General features: G+C 63.5%; 2 protein-coding genes across 2 annotated transcripts; one reads left to right on the forward strand and one right to left on the reverse strand.

Annotated features, from left to right (window-relative positions):
- Positions 1 to 365: 365 nt before the first annotated feature.
- On the forward strand, positions 366 to 8,650 carry KIFC2 (kinesin family member C2). Its single transcript, XM_031669888.1, has 18 exons — positions 366 to 741; positions 982 to 1,060; positions 1,181 to 1,332; positions 1,424 to 1,562; positions 1,710 to 1,855; positions 1,939 to 2,004; positions 2,096 to 2,224; positions 2,567 to 2,644; positions 2,774 to 2,888; positions 2,963 to 3,072; positions 3,824 to 3,932; positions 4,043 to 4,200; positions 6,474 to 6,578; positions 6,669 to 6,790; positions 6,892 to 7,015; positions 7,109 to 7,238; positions 7,327 to 7,583; positions 7,675 to 8,650. The coding sequence occupies exons 1-18, from the start codon at positions 643 to 645 to the stop codon at positions 7,930 to 7,932; spliced, it is 2,376 nt and encodes a 791-aa protein (XP_031525748.1). The 5' UTR covers positions 366 to 642; the 3' UTR covers positions 7,933 to 8,650.
- On the reverse strand, positions 8,279 to 11,243 carry FOXH1 (forkhead box H1). The gene is made up of 3 exons (XM_003903280.5): positions 10,120 to 11,243; positions 9,694 to 9,798; positions 8,279 to 9,593 (listed from the first exon to the last, which is right to left on the reverse strand). Exons 1-3 carry the CDS (start codon positions 10,291 to 10,293, stop codon positions 8,772 to 8,774), a joined length of 1,101 nt encoding a protein of 366 aa, XP_003903329.1. The 5' UTR covers positions 10,294 to 11,243; the 3' UTR covers positions 8,279 to 8,771.
- Positions 11,244 to 12,528: the final 1,285 nt, after the last annotated feature.

Consider the following 12,528-nt stretch of genomic DNA (forward strand, 5'->3'; position numbering starts at 1 on the left):
GGGGCTGCGAGGGGAGGGTGTCTAGGCGGGGCTGAGGGGAACAAGATGTAGGCGAGGCTGAGAGCTGCGGGTCGGAGAAGGGAGGGGGCCTGGGTGGGGCGGGGCCTGGGCCCCTATGCGATGGGGTCTGGGCGGGGCTGCGAGGGGGCGGGGTCTGGGCCAGACTGAGCGGGGCCGAGAAGGGAGGGGCCTGGGCAAGGCTGCAAGGGGCGGGGTTTGGGCGGGGCTGCGGGGGGGGGGGGGCCGGGGCGGGGCTGAGATGGGCGGGGCTCCGGGGAGGGGAAGGTGAACGCCCGTGTGTTGAAGGCTCTGCGAAACCGGAGCGGTGGGGGACTATGCGGAGGGCGGGAGAAATTCCGAGGGGAGGGTCGCGGGAGCCGTGGGCACTCTCAGCCCGGTGTCCGCGGTGTAAGGGTTGGGGCGCGCGGCGCGGCGCCGTGAGAAGCGGCGGGTCTCCAGGTGCGGCCGCGGGCACCTGTTTCTGAGACCCCTGTCTCCGCGCTCGCCCTCCAGCCGTGGGAGCCGGGCCGTGGGGGCGGCCGTCGCGAGCATGCGCACCGGCACTGCGGCGGGCGGGCGCCGAGTCTGGGCGCGGGGACGCGGGGCGGCGCGAAGCGGGGCCCTCTGCCGCCCCGCGCTCCCATGTACGCCTTTTACTCGTTGCTCATCTATATCTTCTACAGCCTCTTTCGCAGGGATGGTGGCGCCGCGGCGGTCGCGGAGCCCGGGGACCCCGCCCAGGTGAGCGGGGCTGGCCGCGCAGCCCTTCGTCCCCCGCCGCCTGCCCCACCCCCACGCCGAGGTTCCCGGGGCGAGGGCTGGCACGAGGCGCGGGGCGACGGGGTCGTGCCGAGGACCGTCGGCTCGGCTCCGGTGCTGGAAGCGTAGATTTCGGCCCCAATCCTCCGGCCCGGTTCGCGGAGGGAAGGGGCCAGCAGGTTGCTTGCCCCCTCGTCAGGGGCGCCCCTGCTCCCTCCCTAGAGAGCCCGCAAGCCCCGGGGTCGCCGGCGGCCAGACCTGCCCGCGCCAGAGCTGTGGACCGAGCTGACCGGCCTGATCGGTAGGTGCGGGCTGGGAGCCCCGCTGTGCGAGGGCGGTGTCGGGACCTCCCTGGGAGGGGCGGAGGCCTGGCTCCAGCACGTGACCCGAAATGCCTCCCGCTCCCCTCCATGACCGGCAGGCAGCTCCGAGCCTGAAGATGGGTCGGAAAGCGGAGCCGAGGGCCGCGCGGCAGCGGTGTCTCTGGAGGAGGCCCTCCTGCGCCTCGCCGAGTTCCTCTCCGTCCAGCTGGGGGCGGAAGAGAGCTGCGGGAGCCCGGCCGACCTGGGCCAGGTGAGCGCGGCGGAGGGGCTGCTGGCAGCTGCCACCTGCGCAGGCCTTCCTGGCTCTCACAGCCCTGCTCCGATTCTTATCTCCTTCGCAGTCTGGCGAGGTCCCCCCACTGCTGACAGTGACCAGTCAGCTCTTGGCCCTTCTGGCATGGCTTCGGAGCCCCAGGGGGAGGCAGGCCCTGCTCCAGGGGACTCAGCCAGCCCCTCGGGTCCGGCCCCCCACTCCAGATGGTGAGTAAAGGGCAGTAAGTTGAAGACGGACTCTGGAGGGAGCAAATCTTAGTAGAACCTGGGCGGCCTGGAGTTCGGGGTCCTGTTCCGGAGGATTTGGACCAGAGACCTCTTTCTTCAGTGCTAACTGGGCCCACCCTACTCCAGGATCCACATCCCAAGAAGAAAGCCCTTCCCACCTCGGCGCAGTCCCAGGCGAGCCACTGGGGGATGAGGCCCAGGGACAGCAGCCCCTCCAGTTGGAGGACGACCAGAGGGAGTGGCAGCGGCTGGAGCAGCTCATCCTGGGACAGGTGAGGCCTCAGGAGCCAGAAGGGATCAGGGGCTGGGGCGCCAGAAAAACGAGGTCCACCCTGTCTCTCGTACTTCTCCCCAGCTAGAGGAGCTGAAGCAGCAGCTGGAACAGCAGGAGGAGGAGCTGGGTCGACTGCGCCTTGGCGTGGTGAGGCTGCGGGGAGGTGGGGGGAGGACCTGGCAGGGCTGGGCATGGAAGGGGGTGCTTCAGGTGAATACCGAGGCTTCCTCTCCACCAGGGGGCGACAGACTCAGAGAAAAGGGTTCAGCATCTCACCCTGGAGAACGAGGCCCTGAAGCAGAGCCTGAGCCTCATGCGGGACCTTCTGCTGCACTGGGGTCCCGGCCCCCCAACCAGGGCTCCGCAGGTACCCTGCTCCCGAGCTGCAGCCGTTCCTGCAGCCTGGGGCTCCTGCACACCTGGCATGCAGCCACAGTGCCCGAGCCTCCTTGGGACCTCCTGGGATGGTCTGTGCAGGGCAGCCCCATCAGGGTGGCTGATGCCTGTGGGAGGACCCCCTCTCTCCGGGGCCCCTATGAGTGGCTGATCCCAGGAGAGCAGAGGAACCGTGGGAAGGAGCTCTGCGTGGAGTTGGGAGGCATGGATTCACAGCCAGCTCTGCCCACCTCTTGACTTGACTTTCCCATCTGTGAAATGGTACCGCAGACCGTCCCTCTCTGAGTCCCTCCTGGCCCCCACCCTCCCGCAGGAGGAGGCGGAGGCATTGGTGGAGCTCCAGGGCCGGCTTCAGGAGGCCCAGGACACCACAGAAGCCCTCCGAGCCCAGGTGGGCATGGGGCCCAGGGATCTGTGGCTCGGGGGTGAGGAGGGCTGGGGTACTGGGAGGGGCTTATCTGAGGCAGGGCCTGGTAAGTGCCTGTTTCCTCAGTGACAGGGGTGGGGTTGGGCGGGGCAGCTGGGGGTGCAGGAGGTGCAGCTGCAGGGCCTTCAAGGGGCCCTCCAGCAGCTCCAGCAGGAGACGGAGCAGAACTGCAGGCGCGAGTTACTGCAGATGCATGGGCAGCTGGCAGGTAAGGGCTGGGGCTCGGGCTCACGGGAGGCCCTGGAGGCTGGGCCTTCCCTTCCAACAGACTTCCCTCTCCAGGACTTCGGGCACGGATGGCCAGCCTGCGTCAGGGCTGCGGCGACCTCCGAGGATTGGTCAGCACCTTTACCCAGAGCTGCCAGGGTTCGCTGAGTGAGGCCCGGGGCCAGGTCAGGACCCCTCACCGCCTAGCCTCTCCTCTCTGGGCACCCTATTCACTGTTCTTTTGATGGGGGTGCTCCTGGGGAGTTGGCTGTACTAATAAGTGGGGCTCTGGAACCCAAACAGCTTCTGTGTGACCCAGGGTGGGACTTCACTTCTGGGCTTTGTTTTCATCATATGCATACTTGGTTGACAGTAAACTCTTTTTTTTTTTTTTTTGAGACGGAGTCTCGCTCTGTCGCCCAGGCTGGAGTGCAGTGGCCGGATCTCAGCTCACTGCAAGCTCCGCCTCCCGGGTTCATGCCATTCTCCTGCCTCAGCCTCCCGAGTAGCTGGGACTACAGGCGTCCGTCACATCGCCCGGCTAGTTTTTTGTATTTTTTTTTTAGTAGAGACGGGGTTTCACCGTGTTAGCCAGGATGGTCTCGATCTCCTGACCTCGTGATCCACCCGTCTCGGCCTCCCAAAGTGCTGGGATTACAGGCTTGAGCCACCGCGCCTGGCCGACAGTAAACTCTTAAAGCATTGCCTAGAAGCACAGAGGAGACGGATGATGTGGTGTCTCTGTCTGTCATTTCTGGGCTTTATCCTGGGGTTACTGAATTGATGTCCCCAGGGGCCCAGAGCCACTGAAAGTTGTGGCTCAGCACAGTTGGGTGGCCCTGTGGGGGCTCCTTGCTGCTCTCAGGACCCTCCCACCCCCCACTTCCGCAGCTCCTTGGCTGACCCCTTGCCTTCTGTACATCCCTGTTCCCTCAGGTGTCCTGGGCCTTGGGGGCACTGTCATCTGGAGGGCCTGGCACTCAGCTCCCTGAGGGGCAGCAAGGGCCCCCAGCCGGATGCCCAGGGCGGCTGCCAGAACTCAAGGGTATGGCAGGCTTGGGAGCCCAGGGGGGCAGGGAGGGTGGCTGGAGGAAGTGCAGCCTCTCTGTGCTTTAGGGTCTGCAAGGCACCTTGCTGACCTGATCCCCACTGCAGGAAATATCCGTGTGCTGTGTCGACTGAGGCCAGGGACATCCTCCAGCCTCGTGAGCGTGGAGCCTGGCCCAGGGGGCACCGTCACCACCTGCTACCGGGGGCGCCATCGTCGATTCCGCCTAGACTGGGTCTTCCCTCCAGACGCCAGCCAGGAGGAGGTGACAGCCTGTCTTTGCAACCATTCTGACCCTTTCTCAGAGTCCCCTGAAGAGCAGGAGAGGCTCCAGTTTCCCGTTCCCAGTCTAGCTGTCCACCTGGAGGAGGGACGGTGGCTGGGCTCTAGCCAGGAGGGAAAGGGAACTGAGGGGGCTGGGAAGGAGGGCAGGCAGCCCAGCTTGGTGCCTCCTCCTCCCAGGCTTCACTACCTGTCCACTCCCCTTTGCTGGGGTCCAGGGTCTTCCCAGCTATGAGGGCCCCTCATTGCTTTATGGCCCCAAGGCCGGCGGTGGGTGGTGGGGGCCATGGGTGAGCAGACAGGCTTCTAGTCTTACTCCGCCCTGCCTGGATCCCACTCTTCTTCCCTACCCTTTTCCTGCCAGACACCTGTGGAAAAGCAGGGGCTCCAGCCCCAGCCCACCCCACCTTCACACACATCTTCATCTGCACGTGCCCTTTGCTGCTAGAGCTCCCATAGCTGAGGAGATGGCAGCTCAGAGCCAGGGGAGACTAGGTAAGGGGTAGAATGGCAGCGACTCACGCCCAGGCTGCCTGCCTGCTAGCCTCACAGGGACAGGGTGACGACTGCCCAGCAGGTGGCCAGGGTCACCCTGATTCCCTCTTTTCCAACTGCTTATTTCTTCATCCCACATATCCCTCTGGCCTTAGCCCCACCCCAAACTGCAGCCCTGCATGGGGCATGCTTTGTGCACTGTCCTCTGCACAGCCGTCCTGGACAAGGCCCTCTAATGCAATGTGTCTGAACCTAAGGCATCTGTGGACAAGCCCTCACTTGTGCTCCCGTTTCTGCAGTGGTGCCATGATGTGCTCCTGAATGTCATCCACAGTGCCACCTCCATCCCATCATGGAATCTCAGTAACCCCACTGAACACAGAATTCCAGATTCTAGCCTCGTGGCTGTCTTCAAACAGAGCTGACAGCCCACCCTGTTACCAGTGACCTTCTGGGCATAAAAGCCAGCCATGTTGTTGTCCAAAAGACTGTTGGTGTCTAGTGCCAACGGGGTGAATGTCCCAACCCTGTGTCTCTCTCAGCACCTGTCTGTGCCTGGGCTCCCGCAGGCCTGGCTGGCCACCATCCTCCGTATCTGCAGGCCCTTCCTGGGGTCACACTTTGTGAGCCAAGTACTGCCGTGGCCCTCTAGGTGCACTGCCACGAGCGTTCACAGCAGGTGCCACTGCAGCCCTTACCTCTCAGGGGAAACAGGCACAGGAAGGCCAATGAGTAAACTCCAATCATACCCGGGTTTGAACCGAGCAGTCACGCCCCAACATCTGGGCTTTTTTTTTTCTGAGATGGAATCTCAGTCTGTTACCCAGGCTAGAGTACAGTGGTGTGATCTCAGCTCACTGCAACCTCCACTTCCTGGGTTCAAGCAATTCTCCTGTTTCAGCCTCCCAAGTAGCTGGGATTACAGGTGTGTGCCACCACGCCCGACTAATTTTTTGTGTTTTGAGGAGAGACGGGGTTTCACCATGTTTGCCAGGCTGGTCTCAAACTCCTGACCTTGTGATCTGCCTGCCTCGGCCTCCCAAAGTGCTGGGCTTACAGGTGTGAGCCACCTCGCCCAGCCCATCTGGGCTCTTTTAAATGTTTTTTAAAATTTATACTATATATACACATATACATATATATATTTTTGACAGAGTCACACTTTGTCATCAGGTTAGAGCACAGTGGTGCAATCTCAGCTCGCTACAACCTCTGCTTCCCAGGCTCAAGAGATCCTCCCACCTCAGCCTCCCGAGTAGCTGGGACCACAGATGTGCAACACCATGCCTGGCTGATTTTTTTTGTAGTTTTTGTAGAGACGGGGTTTTACCATGTTGCCTAGACTGATCTCAAACTCCGGAGCTCAAGTGATCCACCCGCCTCGGACTCCCAAAATGCTGGGATTTATTTTTCTTTTTTCCACGTTGGCTTCCACATTAGGGACACCACACCTACGCTCTTAACTGCTGTCCCTAGGCCTCCTACGCGGTCTTCAGGACTCCAGAGCCTCTGCATAGGCTGTTCCCTCTTCTCATCCGTCTTTTCCCTTCTTTGCCTGGCAAATTCTTGCAAGCACCACCTTCTCTAGGGAGACAGAGGGTCTCTGTAGGACACACCCTCCCCCATGGTCTCTTAGAGCCATCCTCCCAGGGTACTAGGCTCTGGTTACACCTGCCTTCATGGCACTCCCCACCCCACCAAATAGGTCATAAACAGGCAATGTGGGGAGGACTCAAAACACATTCTCCCGCCTCCCCCCAGGTCTTCAGAGAGCTGGAACCTGCAGTGCTGTCCTGCCTCCGAGGCTATAGCGTCTGCATCTTCACCTATGGCCAGACAGGAACCGGGAAGACCTACAGCATGGAGGTGGGACACAGCCCACGCCCGGTGGGAGAGGCCCCAGGGGCCCTGCATGACTTGGATGTGAGCCCGATGTGTACCCCACTCCATCCTCAGGGCCCTCCTGAGGACCCTGGCATAGTTCCTAGGGCGCTGCAGTCGCTGTTCCGGGAGATGGGGGCTGGCAGGCAGCACCGGGTGACACTCAGTATGGTGGAGATCTACAATGAGGCTGTCAGGTGGGCTACTCCACCAGGGAGGCCTTCTCCCCACCCCTGGCCCAGGGCCCTTCCAGGTTTCCAGAGAACTCTGGAACCAAGACCTTCCCCTTTCTCACCAGGGACCTCCTTGCCCCAGGGCCTCCCGAGCGTCTGGCCGTGAGGCAGGGCCCTGAAGGCCAGGGCGGGATCCAGGTGGCTGGCCTCACCCACTGGGACGTGCCCAACCTGGAGACACTGCACCAGGTAGGGCTGCTCCGCCTCCGGAGACCCTGTCCTTTCCTTCCAGTCGGGGGCGGGAACCCCGCACCTGACCAGCCCTGTCGCTCCGCCTTCCAGATGCTGAAACTGGGGAGGAGCAACCGGGCCACCGCCGCCACCGCCATGAACCAGCGCAGCTCCCGCTCGCACGCCCTGGTCACGCTGACGCTGCGCGCGGCGACTCCACCGCGCGCTCCAGGCACCGCAGGTACCACGGCCGGTGCCTGAGCCCTGCGGAGTCACCAGCGCACCTGAGGCCCGGCCTTCCCCCATGTCGGGCTCGCTCGCCCCTCTAGGCACGCTGCACCTGGTGGACCTGGCAGGATCCGAGCGCGCACGGAAGGCAGGGGCGGCCGGCCCGCCGCGGGGAGACCCAGACGGCGCCCGGCGCCTGCGGGAAGCCCAGACCATAAACCGCTCGCTGCTGGCGCTGGGAGGCGTGATGGCCGCACTGCGGGCCCACCGGCCGCACGTGCCCTTCCGGGACTCGCAACTCACACGCCTGCTGCAGCCGGCCCTGGGCCCCGGCACCACTGCGGTGCTGCTGCTGCAGGTGGGCGCCGGGGCGGCGCAGGCGCGGGGCGGGTGTGTGCCTGCCGGTCGCCGGCCACCCGGGCCCGCCCACCCGCGCCTCTTGCCTACAGATCTCCACGCGGCCGGAGGACCTCGGGGAGACAGTCTGCTCACTCAAGTTCGCCGAGCGAGTGGGTCAAGTGGAGCTGGGGCCAGCCCGGCGCCGCAGGGTCCCGCGCTCCTCCGGGACGCCCTCCTCCCTCAGTACCGACACTCCGCTCACCGGGACCCCCTGCACCCCTACGCCGTCCCCTGGCAGCCCTCCATGCCCCAGTCCTGACAACGGCTCGGGCTCGGCCCTCACGCCCGGAGAGGGCCTGCCCCTGTAGTCCTGAGTGGCGTCCCTGCCCATGGGGTCTCGGGCCAGGTCTCTGCTGGCAGAGGCGGTAGTAAAGTCCCTGTACCCCCATCTTCCAGGGCACAAGCTCCTTAGCCTCTTTGGATCCATTGCCCCTGAACTCCCAGAGTCACCCCTCCACCTCCGCAACCAGTGAAGTGTGTTGTGCCTGGTGAAGTGATCACCCCCCCGCCCCCAGTCCTGCATCAGGCCACAGGTCTCGGCTTCCTCCTTATCACCATTTGCTGTTATCACAGCACACAGCAGGGAATCCCAGGCGTCCCCCGGCCAAGTGGTTACCCGAGTCACCACTCCTGACCCAAAAATCAGGCATGGCATTAAAACGTTGCAAATTCCTTTACTGTTATCCTCCCCACCACCGGACCATGTAGGGTGCAGTCTTTACTCCCTAACCCTTTTCCCGAAAAAGGTGCTACCTCCTTCCCAGACAGATGAGAGAGGGCAGGACTTCAGGCTGGACCCACCATAGGGCTCTCCCTCCCCCAGCCTGGAGCACAGGAGGGGAGGTGATGGATGGGTAGTGGGCTGAGAAGAGGGGACTAGGAAGGGCTATTCCAGGCTCAGCCCTGCCCCTCCAGCCTTGCCTCTGAGTGTAGGAGAGACAGAGGCATGACTGACCAGGGTGAGGGTTGTGCCCAGCTGGGCCATGGCCATGCCTGGGGTAGTCCAATAAACACCGTGGACTCCCAGCAAGGTTACTGCCTGGTGTTTCGAGGCTGCTGTGGTCGCAGACACCCACCTGGCCTTGGCTCCCTGTCAACAAGCTGGGAGTGGGAGCGGGAAGGAGGAGGGGCCCATGTCTTACTGGCCTCACAGGCTGCACCAGGAGAGCAGCCAGCCTGGGCCAGGGGCTGCCAGGTCCCGAGGGTGGCTGACCCAAACATCGTAGATACTTTTGTTGGGTGGCACCCCCTGGAAGAGGGCATCTAGATCCCAGAGCAGCCCTGGGGGCCCTCGGGTTTCAGGGGCCACCCCCCAGTAGGCAGAGCTGTTTGATGGTGGGCATTGGGGACAGGAGGTGGGTGGTGGTGCCAAGGGCATTACCACATTGGGAGTGTAGATAGGCAAGTAGGAAGTGGGCAGCTGCCCCCAGAGGGAGGCCCTGTGTCCCCCGCTGGACAGCCCCCCAGGAACTGAGGTGCCCTGCAGTAAGTGGAGAGGCCAGGCCCTAGGCTCTGGGGAGAGGGTCGAGGGCCCGATGTCTCCCCCCTGCAAAGTCTCCCCCTCCACTCTCGTGGGGCCAGGAAGAGGGCAGAGAGACCACAGAGACCTCTCAGAAGAGGGCAGGGGTGGGGTGGGCACTGCCTCCTCCCCACTGTTCCCTGTGCCTGCAGGAACTGGGCTGCTCTGTGGAGCTAGCCCCGGCCAGGGTGCCCCCTCCCCAGACCCCCCTAACAGGGACTTGATGCTGAAGCCCTCACTGGGTGGCGGCGGGGGACTGGGCGGCCGGTAGGGCCGGCCGTGCAGCACGTAGGGGCCCAGGTCCTTGGCGAAGGCTCCGCGCGCACCTCCCTTCTGCCAGCGCCTGCACAGGGCGGTGTTCTGCAGCCTTAGCGCCTCTGCTGGGATCAGGCTCACGTCGACCGCCCAGAAGTTGCCCTTGGCCTGGGGCTTTGCAGGGTCCTTGGGCACCTGGGTGTGGGGGTCAGACATGGGTGGGGCTGCCCAACCTCGGATGCTCAGGACTTCCGCGCGCGCCCCGCCCCCGGGCTCCGACCCTGGCCTGCCCCACCTTGCGGAAGCATCGGTTGGAGGAAAGGTTGTGGCGAATGGAGTCTTTCCAGCCCTCGTAGTCTTCCCTGAAGAAGGGGAACACGGCCTGGACCTGACGGATGATCTGAAACCGCCAGGCGGCCGGCCGGCGCCGTGAGCCCAGACGGGGAGAGTGTAGCGCCCCACCCCTCCCCCACTACCGGGCTCAGGGGCGCGCGGTGCCGACCCCTGCTCGCCCCGAAGAAGAACATTTCTGCGCGGAAGGGCGACAGAGAGGGCAAGGGGCTCCCGGAGAAGGGTCGTGCCTTGAGGCCCTCAGCTCTCAGGACTGGTCCCACTGGCATACCTGGGTGGGCTAGGAAGGTGTGGGGGTTAGGGTTTGAGCCTGGAAGTGGGTGGGGAACGAGTCTGGGGAAAGAGAGAGTGGGGGCCGGGGCCCTCTCACCTGGGCCAGCTTCAGTCTGCGGGAGGGTGCGGCCTGAATCACCAAGGCGATCATGGCCAAGTAGGTGTAGGGGGGCTTGTCATGTCGCAGGTACCTCTTCTTCCTCCTCTTGGGGGGCTGGGAGGGCGACTCTGCCTCTGGGGGCCCCAGGCGGGAGCCGCTGCAGGGCCCCATGCGGGACAGTAGACAGCGTGGGCAGGGGCCTGGCCGGGTGGAGGGTGCAGGGCAGTGGGGCAGTGTAGGAGGCAGGGCCAGGGCCTGAGGCCGGGCTGGGGCAGGCGGGCTGGGGCCTTTATCATTCGGATGGAAGGGGGAGGGGAGGGGAGGAAGAGGCTGTGGGGGAGGGGAGCATGCCGAGGGCTGCCACAATTAGCAGGTTTTGGTTAATCTGGAAGGGAGGGGCAGAGAGGATTCTAGTGGGGGCTTCTCCTGAGGCCTCAGTCTCCACCCCTGAGCTACCTTTGGGTGGCCAGGCCCCGCTTCAAAGGGGCTGCGATGACCAATGGCTACTTTATCCTGTCTTCCCTGGCCAGGTTTCAGGACCCCATTTAACAGATGGGGGAGTAATTCGCCCATGCCAAGCTCCCAAGGAGTGGGGCATCCCTGGAGTTCTACACCTAGCAGCTAGTAGGCCCTGAACTATGGGGGCTGGATACCCACTCAGGACATGATCAGGTGGGCCTTCCTGGAGGAGAAGGCCATGAAGTCCCCACCCTAGGAACAAAAGGGGGACACATTGACTCAACTGATTTCTTGGGAGTTGCTTCAGGAGCCCAGGTGGACCCCTCACCTCCTCCTCCCTAGCCATCTCTCCTCACTAGCCAAGCAAGGCTGGTGTTACGTACCCTGCCTCAAAGCCCAGGTTCTCCTCCCTCACAAGGTGCAAGTTTGCCCAAGAGGATAGCAGCTCTGGGAACTAGCAGGGGTGGTTGGTGCTGGCACCGGGCCAAGGGCCCCCAGACACATGGGGCCCAGGGATATGCTTTTGCCCTTCACTCTGAGAATTCAGCTTTTCTTGCACAGCCCCCACCATGATAACCTCAAAGGGCTGAAAATCTACAGCATATGGTGGGGTCCAGCACACCCCGAGGTGCGGAAGCGAGGGACAGGCAGCGAGTCTCCAAGAGGAGGAGGCCTGGGCTGCAAGGGGCCTTGTATGTGGGGTGCCACACTGCTCCTGCCCACCACACCCCTGGTCGGGTGGTGCCCCTTTTCCTTCTATCTCTGACTCTCCCCTCAGACCCCACGTGGTTTCCCTTAGGACCCCTGTTACCACATCGACTGCTGGGGCCCTCTCTGTTGTGTTCCCTAGGCTATGGCTGCGCAGTCCTGTGCCTCATGAGGCTAATACTTGTGGCCTCCCACCCCACTCGGTCAGCAAGGCGTTGTTCTTTCCTACAAGTGTTTGCTGTTGTTGTTTTGAGACAAGGTCTCACTGTTGCCCAGGCTGGAGTGCACTGGTGCGATCTGGGCTCCGTGTGGCCTCCACCTCCCCGGTTAGGGCAATCCTCCCGCCTCAGCCTCCCAGGACTACAGGCGTACGCCATAGCGCCCGGCTAATTTCTTACTTTTTGGTAGGGACGCGGCCTCCCTATGTTGCTCAGGTTGGTTTACTGGGCTCGAGTGACTCACCGGCCTCGGCCTCCCCCCAAAGTGCTGGGATCACAGACGTGAGCCACCGCGCCAGGCCTTTCCCATAAACTTTTTGTTTGTTTGTTTGTTTTTTGAGACGGAGTTTCGCTCTGTCGCCCAGGCTGGAGTGCAGTGGCGCAATCTCAGCTCACTGCAAGCTCCGCCTCCCGGGTTCACACCATTCTCCTACCTCAGCCTCCCGAGTAGCTGGGACTACAGGCGCCCACCACCACGCCCGGCTAATTTTTTTTTGTAGTTTTGGTAGAGACGGGGTTTCACCATGTTAGCCAGGATGGTCTCAATTTCCTGACCTCGTGATCCGCCCGCCTGGGCCTCCCAAAGGACTGGGATTACAGGCGTGAGCCACCGCGCCCGGCCTCCCATAAGTTTTAAGGCACCCCCCTTTCCACTGGCACCTCCTTGGTGGGGCGCTGGAGGCTCCCCAAGTTCTGACCGCTCATCTCCGACGTCCCGGGCCCGACACCACCCCCAAAGCTGCCACTCATTCCGCTGGCGCCCGTCCCATTGTCTACGATGACTCGGTTTTGTCCAGCATAAATCAATGACCACCGTCCCGGGAGCCCTGGAGTACTTTGAGCCCTTCGCGTCCCACCCGGGCCCCGAGGAGGTCCCAGCCGCGGAGGACTCGCCCGGCAGCCCGCAGCTGTCCCAGTTGGCCCCCGCCCCCGACCGTCCCTCCCAGGCCCCGCCCCCGACCGTCCCTCCCCAGGCTCCGCCCCCGGCTCCCACGGGGCACCGCGGCTTCCGGCTGTGGGT

Source organism: Papio anubis, chromosome 8 (genome assembly GCF_008728515.1).
Source record: "Papio anubis isolate 15944 chromosome 8, Panubis1.0, whole genome shotgun sequence".
In the NCBI taxonomy this organism is placed as follows: Eukaryota; Metazoa; Chordata; class Mammalia; order Primates; family Cercopithecidae; genus Papio; species Papio anubis.